This window comes from Physella acuta, unplaced genomic scaffold (genome assembly GCF_028476545.2).
Source record: "Physella acuta isolate Inbredline_101_S28 unplaced genomic scaffold, ASM2847654v3 ptg000141l, whole genome shotgun sequence".
In the NCBI taxonomy this organism is placed as follows: Eukaryota; Metazoa; Mollusca; class Gastropoda; family Physidae; genus Physella; species Physella acuta.
Window position 1 is genome coordinate 19,570 of NW_026731660.1, and position 16,272 is coordinate 35,841.

Here is a 16,272-nt window from a genome sequence, read left to right on the forward strand (position 1 = left end):
TTACAATATTTACATACAATTATAGATTGATTTTCGCATCGTAAATGATCCGAGTACAAAAACAAATGTAGGTCTTGATACAAATATTCTTTAACATAGTTTTTCTATCAAAGCTAATACAAATTAATTGAATAAATTTGTGAAAAAGGTTGCATATGTATGTAGTTTGAGATTAACTTTTAAAAAAACAACATTATTTAATCTCAACAATTCTCCAGCCCGTCAGTCCCTTTAATAAACAGATCGTTTTTTAACAACCAATCAGCAGTTGGCCTTAACTTAGATTCCCGCTGTAAAATCCTTTCTAAAAACTCTTTCAAGTAAACAGATGACGCTTCAGGTAGTTGATATTTAAGAGGGTTCCCCAGGTAGGTCTGGAAAACAATCTGCTGTGTTGGAACTGACGAGTTTGGTTGTTTCCCGTTAATCATCTCTAAAACTGTGCAGCCGACACTCCTGTAGAATGAGAATTTAAAAAAAAAAGATCAGTTTACTAAAAGCATTATCTGCAAATTGATTGTGTGTGACCATATGAGACGGTAACATTTATAAAAGATTCCAGGCAATGTGTGCCAAAAAAGCTGTAAGCACAGAATAACACACAATAACAAACAATAGAATTTTTGTTACATATATATATATATATATATATATATATATATATATATATATATAGGCTAAACCTTAACACTCTATGGTATAATTTCTTTGAACCACGATGAACTAAACAATACAGCTTAAATTCAAATGAAATTTTTATCTTAATTATTAATATGAAACATGTTAAATATATATATTGCTAACGTATAGCCTAGATTTAATCTAAACAGATAAATCCAAATGAAAGTTAAAAGAAGACGAAGACTAAAACCTAAGTGATACATTTAGAATAATCATCGTTATATTTTAAATCTTTAATGCTTGGTTACATCCTCATCTGTAATTTTTAAAAATATTGATTCAACTGCTATATTAAAATAGCTATTCAAAATCAATTAAATCGAGTTCCATGTATGAAATACAGATTCATTAATAGACTATCTATAGACTACGTTATAGTTTAGAACATAACCTTAATTAAAAAATATAAAGTACGTTGAATGCATACATTTTATTTTTTTTAAAAGGAAGAAGACCTTAAAAGATTCAACTAACAAAATGCCCGCGGTCGTTTTTTTTTTTGAGAAGTTTTTTTTGAGAAGTTTTTTCTCAAACAAAAGAGAATTATTGTTTAAGCTATTTGAAAAAGTAATTTATTATGCTTAAAAGGTAAATTGTTTTAAAAAAGAGAAATATATTCGAAACATTTGTAGTTATCGACCTTTAAATTCATAGATTTCATTAATAGTAAAAATCATCATCATCATATTTTCTCGTTTGTTCCCAAGACACATGGGCGGGTGAAGTGTAGCTTATCTGTTTTTATACCTCGGCATATGGAGGGTAATTTTGGTCAGCACTATTCACAGCCGCCTTTATTTTCCCTAAGTGGTTGAAGGAAATGGGGGACGCTCTATTAACATAAACTCGGATTCGAGTTCGAGACTTGCTGCTCAACAGTCTTTAGCTCTATCAATCGAATACGTCGTTATGTTGTCGAAATAAAAACTTAACTGGAGTTAAAGCTTCAACATAATGTGTTTTATAAATGATTTTAGTGAGACTAAACTGCTTGTTTGACTCGACTCGAGTAATTATTTAATTAATTTGCATAGTGGGTTATTAAATTTTAACCACTGGTGTTTAATTGTCTACCAACATATAATTAATTATATAAAATTATGTACCATATATCTGCCCTGCTTGTGTAGTTTCGTATTATGTTGCCTTCTGTATAAATCACTTCTGGTGCCATGTATCGTACTGTGCCAATTTCAGTAGCGACCCCATTGACATCTACAAACTCAGATAGACCAAAGTCTGTAATCTTTAGGTTCCAGTCATCTTCCATAAGGACGTTATTGCCTAGAAAAAATGTTTGTATTTCACACGATAACAAAAATCGATGTAAGTTTCCATTACAAATGGGCCAAAATTTAATTTTATATGATTTCGGCAAGGATTTTAGATATCGAATTTTATTGAAACATGGCAATTGAAAAATAGAATATTTACTATACTTGTTTTGAAAATTTAAATAATTGTAGCAAAAGCCTTCCTTTTTACTCTCCTTTCTACAGAGAATAGAGAAAGAGTAATAATTATGCTGATATTTGGATAGATTCCGAATACGAAGTATTAAGGATGTTTTGTAAAACCTTGACGTTTTACATCCTACCGGATCCGGAAATACTTCGTTGTTGTCCGTGTGTCAGAATACAGGAAACCATTAAGTACCGTTTCATTTATGTTGAAGACGTTTCATATATAAATTTTATTTGAATGTTATGGTGTTTTGTCAGCTTTTGGGCAACTTCCATTCACCAAAAGTGATACTTACCTTATTTTAGGTTACTCCAAACCAATATATAGAGCAGCATGTAAGTTAAGTAGATGACATTTCACATATAACTATTAAATTGTAATGCTCTTGTTTCTATCAAGTTTTAAATTATTTCCGTTAAACGGATTTGATACTGTACATTATTGCACGGGAATTCAAAAAAGTATGTACTTTTTAATTAGGTAGTCAGCTATACAAATACATATAAGATCTTGTTCTTAAATTGTGATCAATTAGTGGTTGACCTCCGACAAACTAAAGTTTCTAAAATACCACTCAGATACATATTGTTTCAGTTAGGTGGACGTGTGAAGAGGGTAGCCTTTAATATACTAATGCAGAATTTGAATACTTAATTGTCTTATCAAACTTTTCATCCAAATTACCTATCTCTCTCTCTCTCTCTATGATATGCAACAAACCTTTGATATCCCTATGCAGAATATTATTCTGATGCAGGTACTCTATACCTTCCAGAATTTGAGTAGTAAAGTGTCGTGTCAACTTTTCATCCAAACTACCTCGCTTTGATATAAATTCTGCTAGTGTGCCCTAAAACACGTCAAAAATATATTATTCGTATCTGAAAGAAGTGACAACATTTTATACTATAGATTACAAAATGCATTAAAGTATTAAAATTAAATAATTTCATGTAGTTTTGCTTACATTTTTCAGATATTCTAAAAATATAAAAAACTCATCCTCTGTTTTCTTAAATCCGTGAAATTGAACTATTCGTCTGTGCTTTACTTTAAGTAAAATCGTTGCCTCTTTTTTACACATATCCTGAGAGTATTTTTATAAATATATATATATATATATATATATATATATATATATATATATATATATATATATATATATATATATATATATGTTTGATTGATTTAGATCTAAGTACGTGCCCCGTCAAATACGACCCAAGATAGATAATGCATGCATTTTTACATTTAAATAACTCAGTTTTAGAAAACTATTTTCCTACAGACTTTGCAGTTATATAATCAAGAGTTCATAAACCATGTAACATACAAGTAAACTATCCATTTTTTCAAGTGACGTCAGACACGATTTCTTAGCAACAAATTTCTTCTCATTGGGTCTAGCTTCATCAGTTACAAGATGGACGCTACCAAACGAGCCTGCACCTATTGCTGATTCATTAATTGTGAAGTTTTTCGGGAATTCTTCAGATAGGACAATATCTGAGAAAGAAAATATCCTTAATTTATAAAAAACACATAACATACTTAGCATGTTTTCTCTTTTGTTATAATAAAAAGCAAAAGTGGTTGGCTTATGGTGCAGGGTTAATTTGTCAATTCTTTTTTCAAAAAAAAAGAAATGAACAGATGGGGAACAAAACGTAAACATGTAGTGCACTTCACGTATTTTTCTCCATACTTTCATAAAGCGTCATCAATATACACATTCATTAAAAATTTCAGAATCTTACCTCTTTTAGTAGGCAAAGTTCCAGTACTTTGGCCGGATCTCCAAAATATTGAGTACGCATTGTCTGAAATAGTTTTGTCTTCACTGACAGTTAAGTGCCCTAACATATCATTGAATGTTTCGTCAAATAAAATTGTTTGGCTGGCCTGCATGCTCCTACATAACTCCTTTAAACACGCCGTCAAATTTCTCTGTTCCGAATTATTTTGAATAGCGAGAATTTCTTTAAATCTTGGAAGCAATGGGAGTATCTATAAGATCGTTGTATTATAAGTACATGCGAGTAAACATATATAATTTAAAAAAAAATGCATACATATCAAACAAAATATGATCCTTCCTCTATACTTACACACATTTTCACAAGCTAGTGTTCAAATAGAAACATAATTATTAGTTAGTCTCAAGTAAAAAAAGACATATCAATTTGATATAATATGTTAATTAATAAGCGATTTTGGTTGTAAAAACAAAGCGGTCGATTACACATCACCAGAGTTACACGGTAATGAGGAGCTAATAATGCATCGGCCCAAATTAAAACTAAAGATCATTAATGTAAAATTTAAACTATGAAATGGTAAAATAATAATGGTAAATAACAATACGTCGTGAAATTCATCTTCTCCTTCTGCCAATTTAGCAAGACATTTCATAAGACCGTTAAGTCCAATTCCCAAATATGCTCTTCTTGGATTGTTGGTAGCTAAAGTAATGCCTTCAATTATTGCTTGTTTTAGTTCAGCTGTACAGACCATAAAAATATATAGATTTAAAAATTGGAGATTCAAAACATATGCTATGAACAAACTCTGTAAACTAAAGTACAAACCACAAATTATCAGCGATTAAAACAATTCTTTAAAAGTGTTTTTTTATATGTTATAATTTTTGTATATGCAAAAGCGGCACGAAAAAATTATATTGACATTTTCCATTATTTCGCATTCCACTCTTGGCATGGTAAGGGTTAGAGCACTAGGTGTGGTGACAGAAAAAAAAAGCATGTGATTTAAGAAAAATAACATTACTTTTTGCTGAGTAGGTGAAGCATGTGTCATATTTTGTTTAAAATCAAGGTAAATGCTTTCTTAAAAATAATTGTATTTGTTAAAACTGAAAAAAATCTAAACAACCGCACGAACCTATGCAGAGTTAATTTTAATATCAGCATAAAAAAATATGTGTAGGCCTATACCTTTCTTCTCATTAGTCAAATTTTCTCCAATCAAGGAAAGTAAAACTTTTATATACATCGAGACTCTTTTATTGCTAGATTTCAATTTGAGGATTACCTTGTAAGAAAAATAGAAAATAATTTGTACGTAAATGTTACATTCAGGATTACATTTCATGTATACAGTGCTATATAAAAATGACTATCAACACCAAATAAGACGATATTAAAATACTTTGAGCTAACTAAGAAAGTATAAATGCGTCTGTGTTCAATTTTCAATTTCAAAAGATATAATATTATTTTTTAAGTAGCATAATAATAATGCTTGGTTTAAAGATAGTAGAGAGCACAGTTTAAATTAGCCATAATCATAATGTTAATGAGTTAATATCAAGACAATTACTAAGGGGCACTCAAAACTGTACTTAAAAGGCTAAAATGCTATTGGCTAACAAAAAAAAATATCAAATCTAATCATATAAAAATAGATAAGGTTAAATGGTAAAATGTTTAAAAAAACTACAATTACACAAAAAAAATAAAACATGACTTTAAAACATCATAATTATAATTGCGAAAGTTGTTGGATCTATATTTTAAACGGAACATTATTTGTAGTAAATTCCAATAAATATTTAACTTATTAAACCATTGATACCGCTTAGTAGGTTTGGGTCTTAAATAGTTTTTTCGGTGGAGTACAGCCCCCCCCCCTCCATTCCCATGAAGCACGTAATATAAAAAATCATATTATATATATATATATATATATATATATATATATATATATATATATATATATATATATATATAGAGAGAGAGAGAGAGAGAGAGAGAGAGAAAATATATACTTTAACCAGTATCCCACATAATTTTAATTGGGCCCCCTTCCCAATGGTTTCAATTATTAACCTAAATGTTGCTGTATAATTTTAAAACAACAAATAGAAGAGTATACGCAAATAAAGTAAACAAATGAACGAAAACAGGCTATTGTTTTGTTTATTTTACTTCAAAATTTGTGAACAGATATTTGAAATTATGCGTTCAATTCTTGTGGTCCTGAAAGGGATAAACGACCATTTAGTTATTTATTGACTCTATCTGAATCTCCAACTCAGGAGTGGGAAAATTGGCAAAGTCTCATCGGTTGACTGCAGGCGCTTATTCTTTTTGATTTGTCTCTCGTGTTACTCTTATTAGTTATCAATTGTTCATTGTTATTTTTTTCAGGCTGACTATACGTTATGAGACTCTCTAATCTTTTTATAATTTTAGTATTCTTTTGAAAGAAAATGCGCCAAAAGTTATAAAAGAAAGCGATAACAATATTTTGTTCATAAGTTACTAACTTTGAAATATTACACACTATGAGATTATACTATTTTGTTCATACATTATTTAACATGCAACTGTAATTGTTTAAATTTCTGTTTGCGCTTTTTTATGTGTGCGCACTTTGTTTGCCCTTTTTTCTGCTTGCGCTTTTTTCCAATTCGCAATTTTTTTTGCGCATGTTTCCGTTGCGCTATTTTCCGTTGCATACCTTTCTGTTTACCCGGGTGTTGAGCTCACATTTTTTAAAATGTTTTAAATTTGTGGCACTTTGCTTTTAGGAGCTCAATTTAATCTAATTGTTTATGAATTGCGTTTGGTTTAGGAAGAATATTTTCATACTATTGTTAAATAAGTTGGTATTTTAATTTTATGAGGCAACTGGTTGAAGCATCACGCATTACTAACATTTCAGGAATTGTTTCTGTATCTGAATTAAAGAGTTTAAAGATATAATGTTTTAGGACAGGCATTTTAAACTGATGTTACGACAGGGGAGATGCAAGAATTAAGAGTGGTTTTAGGGAAGAGATTATTAGTTACGTCTAGAGTCTAGACCAAAAGTGAAAATTTGTGATGTTTTTTTTTCCCTTGCAGCCTCTGTTTTCGTTGACATTTTGTAGAGAGTCATTTTTTTTCTGGGAACTAAAATATTAGAAGTCAATTCGTCTGAGAAAAATGTGTTGGGAGCTTATTTGGCGGGGCTTCATTGACTGGGTCGTGTTGTCTGTGGTCGTTTTATTGGGGTCGTTTTGTTACCGGCCATTTAGATTGCATAGCATTGAGAAATTATTTCTTTACAATTAATGTATATTCGATTGGCAGTTCGGCAAACTTTTTGAAATATAAATAAACAATCATAAAATAAATTTAGAATGCACTATGACTATTATTTTAATAAGTAATATGCATATTATGCAGATGAATTTTACTATTGGATTTAAATTTATTTAAAGAAATGAGGCATAACTATTCTCTCTGTCAATGTATACTACTAAATGTATAAGAAAATATTTTTAATTACATTTTAAATATCATTCTTCATTTTGATATCTGAATATATAATCTATAAACACCACAGTGAAAGCCCTATCGATATCAAGAATATCTCTTATAATACACATTACTTACCTCATCAGTATTTGCATTACGAAAGTAGTCAATTCTTTTCGTGCGGCAAACAATATTGTATGAAATGGACAACACGTGATACATAATACAGCTCGAGACGGCACTCTGGTAAAGAGGGTGTTTTCAAAGATATAATATTTTATGTTGACTTTAGATAGGTAGGCCTATTCTAAAAGAATGTAATTACAGTTTGTTTATATTCTAAAATTTACCTGTAAATTATTTTGCCTGTTAAGACAAGCAGTCAATAGTTCAACAATGTTACATTCGGCCATACGCTTTAGAAAATTTGGGATAAAAAATTATTATTATTAGACATTATTAAAAGAATATTAAGCATTAATGTAAGTAAACTGATAAATCTTGAATTAAGCAATTTTTAAACCAATTTTAAATTTGGTTTATTATACGTAAGAATTTACCTCTGTGAATTGATGGCATTCCGCAAAAAATGATTTTAACAATCGTAGCAAACAAACGGTTAAGGAAGATTCTGTTACTGCTGTATTTAGTAGATCTTCGTCATTTATGTGTTTAACTGTAATCTCTGTATATATATATATACATATTATGTATATATATATATATATATATATATATATATATATATATATATATATATATATATATATATATATGTATATATATACATTATACATATATATATATATAGGCCCTATATATATATATATATATAAACCCTATATATAAATATATATATATATATATATATATATATATATATATATATATATATATATATATATATATATATATATATATAGTTTATATATTTACATATATAAAATAGTTACAAATTCTTAAGTAGGGCCTATATAATATTTTACCATGGCGTCTCCCCGCTAATAAGGCTGAATTGAGTAGTCCTTTATTTGTCTGACCGACAATTTTTCAATATGGCTAATAAAATTACAGACAACTTTCCTATTTGGCCGTGTAAATTACCAAGCTCTATGCAAAGCAATCGACCAGCCTAAGTGCCATAAAATCTTTTTGAAAAATTGCAATGGTCATAATAGGAAATATGACCTCTGTTCTGCTTTGCCCTCTCTCAACTGACCAATCTTACCATACAAGTCACTTTCAACAGACCTGCCTCACATAACAGACCAACCTCTTGCAAAGAACAGCAGAGTTTCTTCCACTAATTTATATAGAAAATATGTACTTTTAACAGTGCCTCCCCCCCCCCGGAAATTTTAGTCCGCCCCTCTCCCCGAAAATTTTAAGTCCCCCCCCCCTGATAAAAAAAAGTCTAGAAGAAACACTGAAGATCAGTCATACCATACAAGAGACAAGCATCTCTTACAGAGGCGTAGCGAGGGGGGGGGGGCTAGTAGTACATATGTCCCCGGGCGCCGACCTTAGGGGGCGCCAAAATGGTTTGGAAAAATACATTGAAAGGTTGAGGGGGGGTTGCAAATTGAAAGTTTGAGGGGGGGGGGGGTGTAAATTGAAAGTTTGAGATGGGGTGCAAATTGAAAATTGAAAGGTTGTTCCCGGGAAGGGTCGTTACGCCTCTGATCTCTCAACATACCAGGCGTAACACACATAACAAACCAACCTCACTCAAAAAGACCAGTCCTACCATACAAGAGACCAGCATCTCTCAAAAGACCAGTCAGACCTATCAAGAATTCAATGCAACAGTTATTCGTGCACTACTTTATAACCCTGATGCTACTATCCACTTAAAAGTGAATTAGCAGATAGCTGGCAATTGCTAAACTAGGGCCGCAAGCCTATGATCTCATCTGTAGCCTTGACCAGTTGTACATAAGCAAAAAAAAGATAAACGCTGTCATATATGAGCACCTAAAAGCAATTCACAAATACTAATTTTTATGATTTTAAAAACATGTTGCCATTTTAATGTTTCTTCGTGTGACGTTTATTTAAAGAATAAATTTTAAAAAATAAATACGTTTTTCATTTGGTTGTATTTTGAAAAATAAGTATACCTTGTTATTAGTAGTGTGATTTATGTGTTATGCCACAATTATAATATATCTAACAATAAGTTCTATATTAGTACTATTATCATTCTACAAGTAAAATAAACCATGGGAATACATAATGTAATACATAAAGCCTAACCTTTAACAATTAACAAGTCTAGTGCTAAATACAGCCTGTATGAATAAACAGTCGAAAGCGACAAAGCCATACTAAAACATCTCTACTAAAATTAAACTGACCCAATGAAATTAAATAAACTCAAATAATTAAAACATGAGCTCAAAACTATAATCTAAATATTATAAAGTGTTAATTATAACCTAAAAACATAAACATAGCTAAATCAAGTTCCTTGGACAAAACGAACGAACGCGGCTGAGACCTAAATTATTGAATCAAAACGGCCAAGTCTGCGCGTGCACAGATAGACGGTTTGGCAGCGAGAGTTTTAGACCGACAAAACCGACTATCTTTTAAAACCTGCTATAATGTTGTAAATATTAACAAAGCACATTTTAAAACGCTACCGTATAGTCGGTAGAGAGGTTCTTCGCACGTATTTATAATTTTTTTAGAACGATCAACAATGAAATAATCAGTTTTTGTTTCCCCTGTAAAATTTACATTTTCGGAGTTAGACGGTTTGCGACTGAGACGATCAATATATATTTGCTGTGGTTTCCTATTTTCGTTTTATGACAATTATTTATTTTAATTTGATAATTAGAAGAATATAATCCCTCCCCCCTCCACAGCCGTCTTCTTGGACTGTTTTAAAAGAGCAATAAATCTTGGGAGTATTTTAAACGTTTCGATATCTCACACTACTGTTCTTGTCATGTGTTTTTTTTAATTCTACGCGACAGCAGTAGTTGGTTACTAAAGAATGACTACCAATATATTTAAATCTAGTTTTTTTTTAAAGCCACTATCAATTTGCACGAACAAAGTGAAAAAAATACTGCTGTTGTTTTGCCTTTGTCCCTTCCCCCTTCCACCCCCCCCCCCCATTCTTCCGCATTGCTTGGTCTTGCGGCATGGTAGTTCCGCCCCTGACTATTCATACAACAATTCAGACGATGCCGACTTATAATCGTTCAATGTGTTAAGAATTTGATTCATAAATTATATTTAACATTGCCCTTTCATTTCCTCAGCAATCCGCAACACTACACTAGACAACAATTTCTGATCAAACCTATATTCCGTTGAAACAAAATTCACCCGTGCCAATGCTTGTCAAGACTCAAAGAAATAGAATTAAACCAGAAGAAACCTGAAATATTTACATACCTTACCTAAGGAAACAAAAGAAAACTAGCATTAGCATTGAGGAAACTTCAAGCAGACCAAATAATCAAACGACGATAATTAAAGCGTGGGTCGCGTCTTTAATTCTGGAAAAAGTTTTCAAAGCGTAATAAAGCGCACCACGCGTTTCATTTTAGTTAATTAAATAGTAGTCAATCGTTATATATTAAAAGAAAATCATATATTTTCTTTTTGGTTTGGTTTTGAAACATGTGTATGAGTTTTTTTTTAACTTTTTGCTGCTAACTGAAAGCAATTAAAACTTGAGAAAACTGGATTTTAAGAAGAAAAAAACAACATTGACATTAAATAATTTTACCGCAATATGTGTACTGTAAAAGTATCTCTTCTATGTTAATCATCTCACGATCGCATTCACTGTAATACATACAGACAAGGCTGTATAATATACGGTGATAAACGTAGAAATCTACTGCGGAAAATGTTCTCATTGATGAATATTCTACTAATACTTCAGATATACTATTGAGTAAAAATCCCTTAGTTGGAATCTGGGGATAGAAGAATAAGAAGAGTTGAATTTTAATTTAAAATAATCCAATTAGATTTAACAATGAATTGATATATAATTCTCATATTTTTTTTTCAAATGATTAATATATTATTGCAATGAAAATGAAAGCTAAAGGGTCTACATGCAGAATATACCATACAATATCTAATACATAAAGCTCAAATTGTGAAATTGTGGAACAAATGCATATAGTAAAACCTCGAATTGGTCGCTTTTGTGCAATGCAGTGTTTATTTTTGTACTAAAGTCTTAATTGATTTTAAAAGACTCAGTATTGGTCCTTTTCAAATAAAATTTTCATACTCCAAACTTATCATTTTTAAGTGACGTAAAGGCAGTGACGGCGCCAGGTAATTTAGAGCCTTAAGCAAAACATATATATATATATATATATATATATATATATATATATATATATATATATATATATTGCAAGTGGCTTTCAGCCATTAGTCCCATTCGGGCAAATGTAAATTCGGGCGTTTGCCGCATTCGGGAAAGTGTAGATTCGGGAAATCGGCCTTCGTGCAAACGGCATTCGGGCAAGTGTCTTTCCGGAAAACGCAAAGTTATTAATTTTAGGTACTTTTTGATAATGGAGATTTTGCATTTTTGCGCCCCCCCCCCCCCTATGGTTAGCGCCCTAGGCGGCCGCCTAATTCGCCTTAAAGGTAGCGCCGGCCCTGCGTAAAGTGCAGAAAATAAAAAAAATAAATGTATTCCAATCTACAAAGATTCCAATTTTGTTTGAAAAAAAGTATACCAATAACGTACCTAAATGTACTTTATATTTAATTGTATCTTTCCGTTTGCGGATAAGACGGGGTATTATAGTCGTTTACTAAATATAAATAGACGCGTACGCTGGCTATCCTATGATCGTTATCGTGCATGTGTTCGATATCAAGAGTGCGGCTGGCACGAAGGGTTTTTATTGTCTTTAACTAAATTGGATTCAGCGCGTCCTCTTGCGCCCCGATAGGGGGCTATTCGGCGCGCCGGGTCTTCCCGCCGACGTTCGTTTTCAAGAGAGCAACAGATTGTGGATAAGATGGGGTGCTTAGTCGTTGGAGTGCGATTTGGGGCCCCGGAATATAATGTGAGCACTGTGCGTTTATGTTTGGAAAAGAAATATATATTATTAAACCCGTGTTAAGCCGGTTGTATACACACAATCCACGGTCTTTATAGATAGGTTTGTTAACATAAGCCAGTGTAGGGTATGTCCGGGACGGCTTGTATAATATAAGCTGTTAAGTAGTGTGTCATTCCGTAGGTCAGTAATTGGCATGGGCACAATTTTTTCTTCGATTAATCTGTAGAAAATGGTCTTTTAGAAGCTTTTACTTAGTTTATAATATCCATTTAAGAAATCACAAGATCGATTACAGCTTTTTTACATGCTTTTATTTAATTTGGTTCCTCTATTTTTCTGTCCCAATGTGTCCTTTAGGAAATCAATTATACACAACTATTTTAATAACTATAAAGAAACGTGTGAGTCTCTTCCTAAATATTAGTAAAGGTATCCAATAGATACTAAAGCGTAAAGCGATCCACGATTTTCTTTATTGTTATTTAAACAGTGTTGTATAATTTATTTTCTTTTTTAGTGCATTATTACTTAAAAGCTTGTTATTAAAAAGTTTTTTAGAATTTTTTTAAAGACTGCACGTTTATTTTATATTTTCTTATTTTAAGTGCATTTAAAAGCTTTTTATTATAAGGGTTTTATATTTGGTTATGTTGTTCTCATAAAAATATCTATTGTTGTTTGAAATCAATCCAAATAATTATACAAAGGTGTGCCTAGGGCCAACGAAGTTTTTGGGCCCACGAAAAATATAAAACAAATAACTGAAAAATTAAATGTAGATGTCTTCAAAATTTAGAAAATAAGATACTGAGAATATACATTTATTGTATCCTACGACTCAACAATGCTAAAATATAAAACCCATGAGCGGAAAATCTCTTTCCCTCTTGCTGTTGGTCTGTCAACATTTTTCCGTGGCAATGATACCAGAATCTTCAGTAATGTGTGTAGAATATAAATATTCGTACTATAGTTAACAAAAACATAATGATAACACTGATCTTACAAAGGAGCTTTTAATTAAAGACGGAAATAAAAATAAAGACTTAGACGGAAGTAGAATCAGACCTTTAATTATGCAACTTTAGGAATATTGCTTTCTTTAAAAAGAACGCTTTAGAGAAAATAAACATGAACACTATCATCGGCAAAGAAAACGACATAGTTTGAACAACGGCAAAACACACACAAGAAATGACGTTCTTGATTGTAGAATAAAAGTTTCAATGTAAAGTTAAATGGCATAAAAGATAGGGTAACCTGTGGTAATTCCACACACGGGGTAATTCCACACCCTGTACACCGTATTGTCTCTTTTTTAAGTGAATTAATTTACAGAAATCTAAATCCTTTCCTATTTATAAGAGGTCATTTCCTAAGATTCCTGTTCCGATTTGAAAGGAATTCTTCCACAATCAAAGCATTTATTTTATGTTGTCCTCATCACTCCTCGAGCTTCCGAACGTAAGTATAACAATTCACAGTAATACTTAGATTATTAGCATTGCATAAAATTATTAGTTAAAATCCATTTTTTATCTATTTCAGCATGATCAGCCATAATTAGCCCTAACTTAAACTTTTTTCAAACAGTAGTAATGTATGTAGATAAACCGCAAAAATTAAAATACATACGTAAGGTTAGGTTTAAGTTTAGGGTTATTGTTATATTTTTAAGTTAAATTTCAAGATACAAAAAAAATTCCAGTTCATTTTAAAGTTTCGTTTGCAGTTAATAAAGTTTGTAATAAGGCTCATATTTTGGTTATATTTCCGATTCCTGTTCTATTTTTGGATCCAGTTAAATTATAGGTTTTGCATACTGTTTCATTCTCGAATAAGTTAGTATTCCGTTTTTCCCTCAATTTACATTTACGGTTAGATTTCCGGGCCAAGTTAATATGCCGATTTAGTCTTTTTTTCCAGTTAAATTTTCTGATTCAGATGTAAGTCTGGTTTCGGATAAAGTTCCTTTTTGTTGAAATTTTAACTCGTATTAAATTTCTCTAACTGGTTAAATTTCCGTTTTATGTTGACGTTCCGTTTACGGATAAAGCTTTGCTTTCGATTAAATGTTATATACGATTAAATTTACGGATCCGGATTAAATGAAGGGTTCCGCTTAAACTTTGGTTTCAGCTAAAGGATATATTCTGTAGATTAAAGTTTCGGTTCGGATGTTTTGTTTCATACTTAAGTTCTGATTGCGGTTAAAATTACAGTCGCGTTACAGTTGTTATTCCAGTTAAATCTCAGCTTCTAAATATCTACATCTGTCAATTACCCCCTGTCAATTTACTCCTGAAATCGGAGTCAATTGCCTCAGTGACGCATAACCAGTTGACATGTAATCCTTAATTGTGATGGAAGCATGGTCGAGTCGGCAAAGCTCATGGTTGATAAATTCGAAAAAAAAAGTCTCGAGTTCAAACCCTCTGGCAGATAAAGCTCGATCCCTCCAAACACTAAAAATTAAGAACGAAGAAGAAGAAGAAGAAGAACCAGTCTGAGACTGCCTTTGACGCGAGTCTCTTATCTAAAATTACTCTGGCTTAGGACTGCAGACCACTAACACTTCTACCTAAACAACCACGGACCGCATACTTTGTGAGTGTTTACTGAACTTTAGGAATTAACATTAAAAGTTAAGGTTAATATTACTTTTTGTTTTAAGGGAGCTAACCCAATTAAAAACTTCTGATTATATCTTTTAAATAAATCTTTTTTAAATAAGTAGTCAAATGTATTTACTTTAATTTTGTATTGTACAGCCTACTTAAACTCTAGATCCCTACTAAAAATATACTTATAACCTTTAATTAAATATTTTTCTAAATCAGAATTCAAATGTATTTGCTTTACTTTTTGTGTACAACCGATCTATCGACGCAGCCACCCCAACCACTGAACCTATTGAGCTACCCACCCATCCGATCCAACCACATCCAACTACACAACTACAGATCCGGCTTAGACATTCAAACCAATAATGAGGTAAGTTTAATTTTTAATTTAGTTTTGTTTTAAGTAAACCCACTAATAAAAATATTTGATTTATTTTTGTTTTAAAATTGTCAAATGCTTTTTATGTATTTTATTTAATTTAATATATTTAATTAATTTTTTTATTTTTATTTTTATTCTACAGCCAGCGACCTACCCGGTCATCCTACCAACTCAACCACTAGACAATGATGCAAGCCACCCATTCAACCAGCCACCCAGTCTTGACTCGTTATTCATGCGAGCTCTGCGACCGTGTATTCGCCCGTAATCAAAATTTCATACGCCATCAAGAGACGGCACACGGACGACAAAGACATTCCTGTACAACATGTGGTAAAATATTTACACAACTTGACAATTTAACGAGACACTTTACGAAAGCACACAGCGAACAAACATCACCAACCAACACCCCATCACCAACCGACAGACAAACCGACCAACTCCCAACAGCGACCCAAACAGACCTTACCTTTTCCAACACTAACCCATTAAAACAACAAAGGACGTATGACGACATATCAAACAACAAACGCGTAAAGACACTTCACAACGACAGCAACTTTAATTCAGACGTCAATATTTTTCCCGTAGACGACCTTAGGGGAGATGTGGTAGACTTACACACGACCACAGACAAACCTTTACCCATATTCCTTCTTATGTATATTAATAATATCGATGGGGCTGGTCACTCTTTCGCGTGTTCTATGTGTAACAAACTATGGCCCAACGTTAAGCAATTGAACAGACACGAGAAAGGGTGTAATGGGGGCAAACCCGTAGATAGGTATAAG

The 16,272-nt window shown here is 31.8% G+C and overlaps 1 protein-coding gene across 1 annotated transcript in view; it reads right to left on the reverse strand.

Moving 5' to 3' along the window:
- Nucleotides 1-203: 203 nt before the first annotated feature.
- Nucleotides 204-16,272, reverse strand: part of LOC131935276 (uncharacterized) — a 67,732-nt gene continuing 51,663 nt past the window's right edge. The window contains exon 15 of the mRNA XM_059291661.1: nucleotides 204-456. Within this exon, the coding sequence (XP_059147644.1) occupies nucleotides 204-456 (253 nt within the window). The remainder of the gene's footprint in view (nucleotides 457-16,272) is intronic.